At 38.9% G+C, this 13,323-nt stretch overlaps 1 protein-coding gene across 22 annotated transcripts in view; it reads right to left on the bottom strand.

Annotated features, from left to right (window-relative positions):
• Positions 1–13,323, bottom strand: part of FHIT (fragile histidine triad diadenosine triphosphatase) — a 1,508,090-nt gene that overhangs the window by 260,475 nt on the left and 1,234,292 nt on the right. For all 22 annotated transcript variants that reach the window (XM_054479715.2, XM_063661901.1, XM_063661894.1 and 19 more), the window contains one exon: positions 11,178–11,207. In XM_054479715.2, the coding sequence (XP_054335690.1) occupies positions 11,178–11,207 (30 nt within the window). The remainder of the gene's footprint in view (positions 1–11,177; positions 11,208–13,323) is intronic.

The following is a 13,323-nucleotide window of genomic DNA, read 5'->3' as shown; positions in this document are numbered from 1 at the left end:
GCTCTAAATAGCTTAGGAAAGGATTAATGAAAGTCATTACTGTGGCAGAGACAACTGACTTAGACTGGGATGGGCAAATTATGGCCCTCAGGCCAAATTTGGCCCACCATCTGCTTTTATAAATAAAGTTTTATTGGAATATGGCCATGCTTATTTGTGACAATTCATTTTCATATATTCTATGGCTGCTTTTGTGCTGTAAAGTCAGACACATAATTATGACAAAGACCATCTGGCCCTCAGAGCCTAAAATGTTTACTATCTGGCCTTTTACAAAAGAAGTCTGCCAATCCCTGGCGTGCACCAAACAAGGTCTGCACCTGGAGCTAAAGATGACTTCAAATCCGTCCTAATTTTGTAGCTACTAAATAAAGAGGGAGGGTAGGAAGAATGCTAGAGGGACAACCACAGTGCCCAAGATAGACATGAGAGAAAATCCTCCAAGTCTAGAAAAGTAGGCTTAGAAACTAAAAGTAACAAATTAATTTAGGAAACCTATCATAAGCACATGTGAAATACCTCTGCCCTGAAATATACTCTGAGTATCATCAAAACATCAAATATATTTAAAATTGAATTACAATTCCTTACCACAACATAAGTCCCAGTGTAACGGCTCCCCGCCCACTCTTCACACTTCTCTCCTGCCGCCACTCTCTCTAAATTTCTGCCACCTGGTCTTCAGTCATTTCCTAGAATGTGCCAAGCTCATTCCCACTGCCATTTCCTCTTCCCAGAATGGTCTTTCTTCTCCAGCTCTTCGCTGGCTAGTCCCCTGTCATTCCCTGTTCTCGGTTTATGGGTTATCTCTTCAGTGACCACCCCATCTAAAGTAGCCACAGCACCCCATTCCCCTTCCACCATGTCATTCCATTTCACAACACCTTGTTTTAGTCTTTCTAGTATTAACCCAAATCTGCAATATTTTATTTGTTCCCTTTCACTCACGTAAGGGGAAAAAGACAATATGCTGAGAGTTTTTCCTTGGCTGTCTTGCCTTCCACTTTAACCCAGTGCCTGGGAGCACATGGCACATAGTAGGCACTCAATAAACACTTATTGGAGTAATATGTTAATATTAACTATAGAACTTCTACAACTTTTTCAGCCTTCCTGCATTATGATGTTCATTTCAAAGTCTGTACTTGAAAACAAGGACTATGTCTCATTCTTCTTAGGTTCTCAGGGCCTGTGACAATATCTGGCACATAGTAGGTGATAGAAGAATAAATTAATGAATGAATGCCAGACAGAAAAACATGAGTAAGCAGGATGCTCATTTCCTGGAAGGGAGGAACAGACTACTTTGGTAGTGAGGAAATCGAGATCAGAGCGATTCAGAACTGGAAGCAGCTACCTCACAGTGCTTTGAGTTTCCAGGTATAGAGGAAGATGAAAGACAGACTTAAATGCTACAGGGGTGATTAACTGTCAAGTAGTAGATGATGCTAATGACTTTCAAGGTCACTCGCTCCTCTGGGATTTTCTTGAATTATCCCATGCTCTGAGTTTCTTCCTTAAAGAGTGAGATGCATCGATGGTCATCTGATGGTGAAGCAGAGCTTGGAGTCACATTTATTCCCTCCATGGCTGAACAGTTTCATCAAAATTATACTGCTAGAACTTGATTACATCTGGAAATTTATACCATTTACAACCAACAGATGAATTTAAATGCAAATAAAAGCCCCTGTTGAGCTGTTTGTCAGGGCACCAGGATGGAAAGCATGATACGAAAATATTTTGTGGGGGAACACGTACTGATATATGGACCCCGGAGTGAGAGACTTGAATGTGAACATTAGGATAAATGAATTCCACCACAAAGTAAAAGAATATTTGGTGTGTTCACTTTGTTAACTCAATGTTGTTTATTCTTCTCAACCACCCTAGGCAAGGTCAACATCTTAAAAAATTCCATCTTCATTTTTCATGTAACGTCAGGAACAAGGAAGACGTGTTTAAAAGAATAAACTACCAGGGAAAGAAATGGAAGTTTTCATTACTGGAATCCAATAATATTATCTTTATGTTGAATAAGCCTAGGATTTCAAACCACTGTGTGTGTGTGGTTTTTTTTGTTGTTGTTGTTGTTGTTTGTTTGGTTGGTTTTTTTTTTTTTGCCCTTCCCTCCTGAGGTTTAGGATTAATCTGATGGAGAAGGCTTCCGAAGATATATGTCTCAGCTTCCCTGATTTTGGTGAACAAGAGGCTTCTTTGGAGAAGGGATCTATTAGACAATAAGGTAGGATGGATGCCTCATGACATGTGAAGTTAGAATTTCAAAATGACCCTTTCCCGGCACTAACATAATTGACTTAGAAGGAAGGAAACGATTCCTCACCATGTTTGGCCTGAGGGCCATTACAGAGTCTCACTATCCCAACATTTTTCACTCAAATGTCCTCAGGAAGGTCATTATTCTAATTCTTCCACGTCTCTGGCTCTGCAGGTTGCCTTGTCTATTATTCATTAAGCTGGTTTCCATCTGACCCCGGCTCAGCCACGAAATCCTTACTTTTTCCAGCTGCTTTTTGTGTCTTGAGACTTACTTTATTAATGACTTTGGCATAAAGGGTAAAGAGGAGTGCCTGAGGGGACTGAATAATTTGAGATGAGTATCAAGAAAGAATCAAGTCCAGGTCATCTAGACCAAGAATCAAAATATATTTATAAAAATAAATGAAATTGCAGTTGATATTCTGGGTAACCATCAGAATCAACTGTGGACCTTTCAAAAAGCTACTTCATGGGCCCCACCCTCAGAGATTTGAAAATAGGAGGCATGAGAACTAGTTATATGCTAAAGATAATAAAGCAAAGAGAACGAATTATAATAGTCATTTCTTAATGGAAAGTTCTTCAAATGGGGCCCTTGGTTTTTCTTTTAAAATGCACTTTAAATAATAGAATCGACAACCATGTACACATTACCCAGTTTAAAAATAAAACACTGTAAAGCCGAAACCCTCGGGTACAATTCGCATCCCACATTGCACTGTTTCCCCTCTCTATCTCCACCCAGAGGCAGTAAGAACGTTATCTGTGTCCTTCCTTCTAAGCGCTATATAGATCTACATGTTTATGAATTATGTGGCAGCCTATAAGCAACCTGTTCTTTTATTTTACTATTTCCTGCTGTTAATAACTACTAATCAAAAGTTTGTAATATTTGGATCTGTTTCAGCTAAAAAGCCCAATTTCAATCAAGGCACACATTATTGTATGGGCTTTTATTCCCCATTCTGTATTGAAGGATGTAGTGCAGTCTAAAACAAATAGTTCCAGAGCAATTTAAGAGGCCAAGGCAGGAGGATCACTTGATGTCAGGAGTTTGAGACCAGCCTGGCCAACATGATGAAACCTCATCTCTACTAAAAATTCAAAAAATAGCTAGGCATGGTGGCTCGGGCCTGTAGTCCTAGTTACTCAGGAGGGTGAGGTGGGAGGGATTATTTAAACCCGGGAGGCAGAGGTTTTAATAAGCTGAGATCACGCCACTGCACTCCAGCCTGGGCGACGAAGCGAGACTCTGTCTCAAAAAAATAAAAATAAAACAAATGGCTCATCTACTGAAGTTGAATTGGCCACTAATATTTAATCAAAATTACTGAATCTTTGTCACATGATTAATTGGGCTGCGTTTATTTTACTTTTTTTTTTTTTTTTTTTTTTTTAACAGAATTGACAGTTTGGCCAGCCAATTATTTACATATCACAGGTTTAAAATTTTGAAATTAGAATGAGCTGATTACATGGAGTTAGAGATTTTTATATTTGATTTCCTAGGCTTGAAACACCCATAGCAAAATGGTGAGGCAGAGTAGTGGCTCCTTCAATGATTAGTTATTGAGCACTAGTATCCTATAGCAAAATGACAACAGTGAGTAACCGGCCTTACTACATCAACAAAGGTAAGAAGCTGACTGAATAATAACGCCTTACAATTAGGTGGTATTTTAGGGTCTACAAAACGCTTGCCTTTCACAGGAGGTTTGACTTCACAGTGATTAAGTAGAAATTACAGGCTCTGAGCCTCAGGTGTAAAAGACAGTTTACTGAATCCTATAAAACATTGAATGTCCCTACTATATGTGCCACGTGTTGGCATTACAAATATCAAAATAAATTAAACAGCCAAATATCCATTTTGCTATATGTCAGGGCCTCTAATTACTGACGGGATTTGTTTGGTAGTACTAATGAAAAATTAAACACTAAAAGCATATAATTCTGCTATAAATTGACATACCGCAATAAAGCAGCATTTAGGTTAAGCTTCACCTGTGTAATAAAGTTAAACAGGGACTGTCCTCTGGATATTTTTAGATGGAAACCATTATTCCAAGCAGAGCAAAATAATACAGATTAATATGTGGTAAGGGTGACAAAATATTTACAAAACCTGTGCTTGAGCTTCTTCTACTGTGATTACAGGATACAAAGTATTTCTTACGAAGAGCCTGGTCATATGATGTAATGAAGAGTTGGAATTTTGGATAGGCTTGGGTTTGAATCTCAATTCCACTATCTGTCAACAGTGCTTTTCCAGTATGTGATTTTACTTCTTTAAACCTCAGTTTCCCTAAGTGTAAAATATTAATGCCTACTTTTGCAGGTTGTTGTGAGGACTGAAGTAAGAATTATAAAACTAATGGTGAACATATATTGAGGCTTTACTATGTGCCAGGCACTATTTTACAGGGATTTACATGCATTAATCCATTTGGTCCTCACAACAGTCCTAAGAGACAGGATACTCTTAATACCTCCATTTTCTAAGTTTATGAATGAATGTGGGGGCACTCATAAAGGTTAACTCGCCCAGGGGTCATGCACCTGGCAGGCGACAGCTCTGGGTTTAAAACCAGGTAGTCTGGCCCCAGAGGCCTCCCTCTTCATCAGTATGCTTTAACTTCCATGCATTTTCTTCTCACCCTCATCCCTGCTTCAGGATCTCTCTCATCTCATTCACCTTAGCTCTTTTGAGTTTGAATGAACAGGGAAAAAGTAAATAAGAACGTGAAAATACTAGGGGACTTGGTTAATTTTTCTTTCAGTGCTTTGATCCAAATGGCATCATGCAAATCAAAGTTAACAAACTAGAAATGGAAAAACTCAATGATTTGATATCTACTTAGGAAAGGGCTTGAGGGTTTAGTAGGAGAGAGAAAGTTTCCCAAAGGAGACAGGCAGGCCCCCAGACCCATCTGCTTGGAGAGCTGGTGACTAGGGGTTTTGCCTCAAATCACCAGGAGCAGGAGAGGGAGGGGAAGTAGAGACATTTACATGCCAGAGGGAAAGGGCTTGGAACCTCAACACTTCTCAAAGGCATCCACTCCCACATGTACACCCAAACCCATCCCTGAGCACTGTAGTTGTCTTCGGTTTACCAACCCAGTCAAACTGGATTCATTCTGAGGGCAGAGATGCAAACTGTAAGGCAATTCTACAAGATAAAAGCTACAGCATCCTGAAGATACCAATTCTTCATACAGTAAATATATGCATTAGGTATTAACATAGTCAAGGCACCCTTCACCATGGCTGTAATGAAAGGATAAAAGTCCTATGGCAAATCACATATCTCTTAAAGTGTCTTTCCAAATGAAAATATTAAGTAACAGTAAAAAAAAATCATTTTCATCCTTGAGATACAGGTTTGTCTCTTTCTGTACACACCAAATCTTTCCTAGAAACTGGTTTGGGTTGAGAGCAGCAGCCCCTACAACTGCTTCTTATCACTCCTTCAGGAAAGCAGCTTCAGAAAACTGAAGTGAGCATCAGAATCATTTGTGGTGTCTGTTAGGACAGAGTCCTAGGCCCCACATCAGAACTACTGAGTCAGCAAAGCATGGGGCAGGCAGGCTTCTGTCCTATGACTACCTTCTTTAGGTAACTGTGAAGTACTCTATCGATTTATAACCCCGACTTACTCATGATCATTTACGCATACACCAGAGGCTAAAAATGTTAGGATAGAGAGGGCCAGTATTATTTTCCCCAATTAAGAAGGCAGATTTCTGAATTTTCAAGGTGTCATTTTTATAAGTTCAAATAAGATATTCAAATAGCACAAGTCATATAATCAGAGTAAAGTTTTCTCAAGAATTTAACCAAAAGGCAGTCACTCATAGTGAGAGAATTCAGTGTATAATAATTAAGCGATTTTGGCAGGACCACAGACCATCTCAATGCTAGTTACAACCTCTCAAAGCCTAGCCACAACCTATTTTACAGATGAGAAACTGAGCTTAAGATTAAGGTTAAGAAACATGTACAAGGTCCAAGGGCCATGATGTGGCAGGGCTGGGATTTGAACTGGGGTGGACTGGTCAGATTCTATATCCATGTCCAAATCCTAGCCAATCTCTGCTACATATACCACGTACTGAACATGAATACATCAGTTTTTCTCCACCATCACTCAATATAATAGATAGGGTTTCTGCATTCAAAAAAACAAGGAAATAGATGTTCAGAGAGGCTAAAAGGCTGATCCAAAGGTGCACAGTTAGGAAGTTAATAGGGCCAATATTCCTAACGGAACCTCTGATGCCAAAGTATGTTAACTACTAGACTTAATTAAGAGCTAAAATGTCCTCATTTTCATAAATCAGAAAGATTACCAAATTTTCATGTGGAAAGTTTGTTGTAGAACCACAGAAACTTCTCAGTGAACAGAAGAGCTTCCTTTTTATCTCATTTAATTTTTGAATTATACTTCTATAAATAATTATCTTCTTCTTCTGGAGCAATCTAAAAAGTAATTTCTAATATCTTAAAACTTATTAACAGCTACTTCCCACTGCATTAATACTATAAAATTAAATTTCTAAGTAGAAGATTCAAGTATCATAAACATAGAAGAGTGTAAGCAAGCATAATCTGTAAATAGTTCTTACGAGATTCCAGATTACCTGCCTGGAATAAATCTCTCTTTAATAGACCCGAAACCGCCTCCCACCCAAAGGTGTACATACCAATTGTTCTAAAAGATAGCTCACATGAAACTCATTAAGCAGCATCGCTTCTAAAGAAATGAATATTGCCTTAATGGTTTGATTAGATGGAATTACATTTTGGAACATGATTTGAGAACTGGATCCATGGAAATTTTAGTCTTCGTTAGTAACATCTGGAATATAGGAGACTTTTGATAGGGATTCCAGGAATATTGCTGACTGCATGCTGGAATACACATACATATCATCTTCTACTTCATGTTAACTAAAGTTAGAAACTTATGAGATTCGTTCCAACAAGCAACAAGCAAAGTTCCATTATCATCATCATTCTCTTCCCCACACAAAAGAGCCATAGAAAATACAGCGGAGAAAAAGCTGTGTCATTTCCTTAACCATTACCCGGTTCATGGCTCAGACCCCTGTAACACAATGCAGATTAACAAGAGGAAAGCCTAACAAATATATTTAATATAAGTTTTATGTGCCATGGGAGACTTTAGAAATAAAGACCTAAAGACAACTGTGTATTTTTATGAACAGTCATGCAGAAGTATGATTGGATGATAAAAGAGTATGACTTGATGGTAATAAATTGGGGAAAACTTAGCAAGGCCTATGTGTTCAGATTCTTCTTCGCATGTGAGTAGAGGGCAGAACTCCTCTGGAATGAAGGTCTTATGGCCTACTTGTAGGGGTGTTAGGTCAGAGAATTCTTTTATGGCACACTTGAGGGTAGACAAATGGAAGGTCAGAGAGTGATGTTCCTGCTTCTGTAGTTTTCTCAGTTTCCTTCACCTTAAAATACTCAGTATGCAGTGCTAGCATATTTTGGGGGTAGCATGTCCTGAGACCTATCATAAACAATGACAAAATCCAGGTCCTCACAAAGCTTACCTTCTCAAAGAACTAGAGAAAAGACAGAGGTACAGGTGCATAGCCAAACAAATAAAAGACAACGAAGAACACCTTGAGAGAAATCAAATCATGCACCAAAACAGAGAGTAGGGGCTTTAGGAGAGCTACTTCAGATGAAGGGTCAGGCAGGCTGTTTGGATCTGTATGGTTGAAGATGAAAGAAAAAGATTATTTCTCAAGCCTGCAGAACATCAAACTGCTGCAATAAACACCTTGCGGATAGCAGGATTCTACTACTTTTAAACCCAAAAAGGAGAGTTAATAATCAATTGTGAAATAAGAGGTCACTTTTTTACTTCGATATTTCTCTTTCCTGACTACAAGTGCCTTACTGAGTAAGCGAGGCCACGCTTGTTCTTTGCAAAGCAGAATTTAAAGCCCCTGAAACAAAAAAACCCTACAGTGGTATCATGTTCAAGAGGCTAACTCAGTGGTGCACCTTCATTAACGATAACAACAGGTGCTCCAGGGGAAAAGAACATTACCGGGCTTATTGCTATTACCACTCAGCATGAGACAAAAAAGGTTTAGAACCCAGAGATCAGGCAGAATATCAAGAAAGAGACACAGAGGCAAAGATGAAGAGAACAGTCACTGTGCTTTCCATGGCAGGTTGTCAAATGCTGCCTTAAAATGTGCAACTGTGTGAATTTCAAAATATGAAATGCTCAGAGTCTTGAATTGTAGTTTTCACAACTGGACAGCTGAATACTAAAGATGCTGCTTTGTCCCCTAGAGGGGCTGGCTACTGAAAGACTGGCTTCCAGGGGTCATAATTATGTGGCTATTGCCACTCAATATTTTATCATCATACAATACTGAGGTTGGCAGATATCTATCATGGGATGTGCTTGTTAATAATGAAGATTCCCAAACCCCAGTCACAGTATTCTAAATAAGCAGATTTAGAATAAGGACTGAGAATCAACTTTTTGTTGTTGTTAACTGATATCAAAGTTAATTTTCATGCAGGTGATACAAAGATCACATTTTGAAAAGCAGATTCAACAACTTTAGATATGGATACTTTGTCTAAAAGGACAGCTTTGGAACCTTCATTGTTCTCTGGGATTTTATGTGTGTGTGTGTGTGTGTGTGTGTGTGTGTGTGTGTGTGTGTGTGTGTGTGTGTGTGTGTGTGTGTGTGTGTGTGTGTATGGTGGTTTTCTTTTAACCACCATATTCTACAAATGAGTCAAGATATCCCCATTAATTCATATCAGGGGACTTCTGTGATCCGGTTGGAAACAACTGAAAGATGTGCAAAACAACATAATCTGCTGATTTAAAAAACAGAATTGTTATAAAAAATTCAACTTAAGCTAAATAGTCAGGGTGATGATAACAATAACCACATTCCACAATTCATATATAAGTACTATATGTTAAGAATTAGTCCAACATCATCACCATCAAAGGTAACAAAAACATTACACATTTTGGCCAGATAATTGGGACACCAAAAAGTCATTACTATCGGAGTTACACAATCTATAGCCATAGTTATCAGCCCAGCTAGACTCACTGCTTATTTGTTTTGTGTGTGTGTGTTTATTATTTTTAGTCAAGAGATAATTCAAATATCATAAAATTCACCATTTTAAAACATACAATTCAGTGGCTTTATTATATTCACAATGTTGCACAACCATCACCACTAAGTCCACAACGTTTTCATTACCCTAAAAGAAACCTGTAACCATTAGGAATCATTCCCCATTCCTTCCTTGTCCCAGTCCCTGGCAACCACTAATCTACTTTCCATCTCTATTCAGAGCCTGTTGTATAGCAAATATTTTCTATCCCGCTTTAGAATGGCTAAATGAAATTTTAAGATCACATAACCTATCTATTCATATAAGTTTTAGCTATGCTTACTATGTACCTATTATCATTCTATGCATCCCACTTAATACAGCTTGTGCATTCCCCCATGTCACTAGCTATGCCTCTACAGTACCACTTTCAATGGCTGAAGGAATTCCATCAAATAGATATTGCATAGTGCATCTAACTAATCCGGTATAGTTGAAATTTACATTTGAATACTGAGTTAAAAAAAATCTGGGAACCAAGTTTAAACATTTGTGTTTTGCATTTCAAGAATTGATTTCAAAAAGAAGCCACAGGTATTAAATCCTTTCTTTGCATCTGTATATTTAGAGCCTCACATGGAGGTTAGACAGTGGGACAGAGGAAAGCTGAAAGTCTCTGTGTCTATCACCACACCCTGTGTGTAGAGCAATTAGGAGGTTAGCCCTTTTTTATGATAAGGAATTTGGTGGCCCATATGGTGGCAGTCCCTACATAAACTTTCACTGCTTAGAGGTATTTCCCAGAGATTCTATTTTAAAAGTCCCAGAAGAGCTGTGTTAAAGACAAAAGTAAAGTAAGATCAAAAGGGAACTTATGTTTATTTGGCATTGTTTGTGCGGGCATCACCTTATCCACTCACAGCTAGTCTTCGAACCGTTAAACTTTATTTCAACAAAGTGTAACATTAACATCCCAGCCTGACTTGCTTCTGACTTCTAGCACCAAAAATAGAGCCTTTTCTATGACTTAGGTGCAGAGTCTACCCGTATAGGAATTAGCATTTGTATGAAAAGAGCTGAAACCCAGCTTCTGAATCAGCCAGGATTTTATTATTTTATTTTTACTACAGAAGCAGAGACTATCCTAATAAATCCTCCTTTCTTCTCCTAGCACACTTAAAAACCCATCTTTGAGCTCCACTGACTCCATTAGGTTTGAACTTTGGTATTAAGTACACAGAGAGGAAAAGAGTAGGTGTGGGGGTGACGAGAAGGAGAATAGAGAGAAGCACAGAGACAGGAAGGAAGGGAGGCAGCTTGATGCTACTGCTGTGGTTATTCCTTCACTCAATAACAATGAAGCAAAAGCAGACTATGTCAAGAAGCAAAGGTGTGTCAAAGACACCCCAGGCTTAACACAGGGCTGCAAAAACCCACAGGAAGCTCACATGCTATTTCCTAGACACTCTCTCAGATGAACCACTTTGACTTCTGTTTCCGGACTCCTTGATTTAGTTTCTGTTTTAGCGTTCGCACAATAATAATTTTACTACTAAAAGTAAATGTCTTGTAAACTAATGGGAAACATATTGTTCGGCAGAGTTTATAATGTCAGGATTTATGGCTCTAATACTGAGGGTCTCTCTGACCTCGAAGATAACATAATGAAACAGCAATGTGCTGCAAATGACTCCTTGTGATTTTTTATTAGTTCTCATAATCGCCTCTTATTAATTTGTATGCACATAATAAGCACTCACCTTCACAGTCTGTCCGGCTTCGGGGCCATCCTAGAAGTAGGAAAAAACCAACAGAGGTGAGAATACATAGATGGCATCTCCTGCTTATTCAGAAATATCACCCATTAATAATTTAGATGCAATTTCATTGTGTGTTAATTTATAGTATTCTCATGGGGACCATTGGCTTCAAATATGTGGGACTAGACAGTTCTCCATTTCTGCCTGAGAGTAAGTGCGAAGTCATGTATAAAAATGATATAAATTACCCAGCAAGCCCACTCCTTGCTACTTTTCATGCTCTTTGCTCTTGGCTATGGTTTTAATTGCATTAAAGGAAGGCTGAAAATGTTTGGGGAGGTGAAGTATCACACCTTCTGGTTATCTTTAGAGGTGGTTTAATTAATGTCTGATTACTTTAAGCTTCTACTCAGGAAATCTGCTATAAACATAAGCCATTAAGCAAGAATATGGGGTATTTCATATAGGAAGAGTCCTCTCCGGCTATTCTGACCTTGTGGGAGACAAATGGTAGTATTCATTGTAGCTGGACCCTTTTCCCAAACTGGTTCCCTTTGCCTGTTTCTGAAGCTTAGTTGTAAATGAGCAAACTCACCAAGTCACCAGCCATAATATAAAGCAAAAGCAGACACTTAGCTGGTTGAGATGGCCAAACAAGCAATGGCTCCACAATCAGAAATTCCAAAATAGAATTTCGCCTCTGCAACTTTAGCCAGGTTTGTCTACCTCTATGAGCCTGACTAACAGGGTGAGAACTCCCGCCGTAAGGATTAAGCACAACTGTGTATATCAGGGATTTTCAAACTTAGAGTCACAACCCATTAGTGGGTCATGAAGTCAACTTATGGGTTGCAATCAGCATTACAAACAATGTAAATCAGGTTTTTTTTTTTTTTTGAGAAAGGGTCTTACTCAGTTGTCCAGGCCAGAGTGTGGTGGCATGACGGCAGCTCACTGCAGCCTTGACCTCCTGGACTCAAGTCATTCTCCTGCCTCAGCCTCCTGAGTAACTGGGACTACAGGCATGCACCATCATGCCTGGCTAATTTTTGTATTTTTTTTAGGGACAGGATTTTGCCATGTTGCCCAGGCTGATCTCAAACTCCTGAGCTCAAGAGAGCTGCCAGTCTTAGCCTCCCAAAGTGCTGGGATTACAGGTGTGAGCCACCACACCCAGCCAGAAATCAGATCTTAATAGAATAAAAACTATTAGACTGCACAGAATGAGTAAACATTGTTTTGTGAAACTCTGGTTTCCTTTATCAATATAGGCATATGCATATATTTCATATATGTGTGTCAGGGGAGACAGGCATAATTTTGAAATAAATATATATCTTACTGTAGGTTACAGTAAAAAATAGTGTGACCACATTGCATATATGAAAGTACTCTAGGTGCTAACACAAGTCAGCTCTTACATTTATGGAATTAACTTTCTAGTGAAACATGTTTCATAACCAGCAATGGCCATTTCCTATAAATGTGATTTTTATTCTTGTATCTCACTAAACATTAACAGAGGTTTTCATTCACTGCCTTCATTTAGTGTCTCCAGAAACACAGTTTGCAACATAAGCTTGATAAACCCACTCTGAGCTGAACTACCTGCCTGAAGGGGACTCAAATGTTTGACATACAGCATACACACACAAAGCATTTGGGGGAAGTTTAGCTCCTCTTAACACAGATATGGCAGCAAAAAAAGAAAGAAAAAAATATGTTTGAGAAGAAGATGAGCACTTTTAGTCAGAGCCTTTATAACCTGAAAACACTGGCTTTCTTTATCTGGTCTCTTTGAAGCTCTATGGTAGAGAGCTGAGGAGGGGAGGAAGAATGGCAAACATTCAGTTTAACTAACAGGCTGAGTACAGAGTCCTCACATTTTGAAAGTGTGTCCTTCCAAAGGGCAATTACAGGGTCATCCAATTTCAGAGCCATGGAGGACTTTATACATTGATACCCCAGCCCTTTCCATAGAGGACCTGAAGGAGCTCATGGTATGTTACTACGGATTTACTTAATTCCCTACTGATGACTCACCATGGACATCCTTCTCCCAACCTGAGAACTGTTGGCTCAACCTCTGCCTAAAAATCTTCAGTGACTGGGGATCTGATTTCTTTACTGGTCAGTGGGCCACACC

The sequence above is a fragment of the Pongo pygmaeus genome, chromosome 2, assembly GCF_028885625.2.
Source record: "Pongo pygmaeus isolate AG05252 chromosome 2, NHGRI_mPonPyg2-v2.0_pri, whole genome shotgun sequence".
In the NCBI taxonomy this organism is placed as follows: domain Eukaryota; kingdom Metazoa; phylum Chordata; class Mammalia; order Primates; family Hominidae; genus Pongo; species Pongo pygmaeus.
The sequence above is the reverse complement of the archived record's forward strand: the minus strand, read 5'-3'. Positions and strand labels throughout refer to the sequence as shown.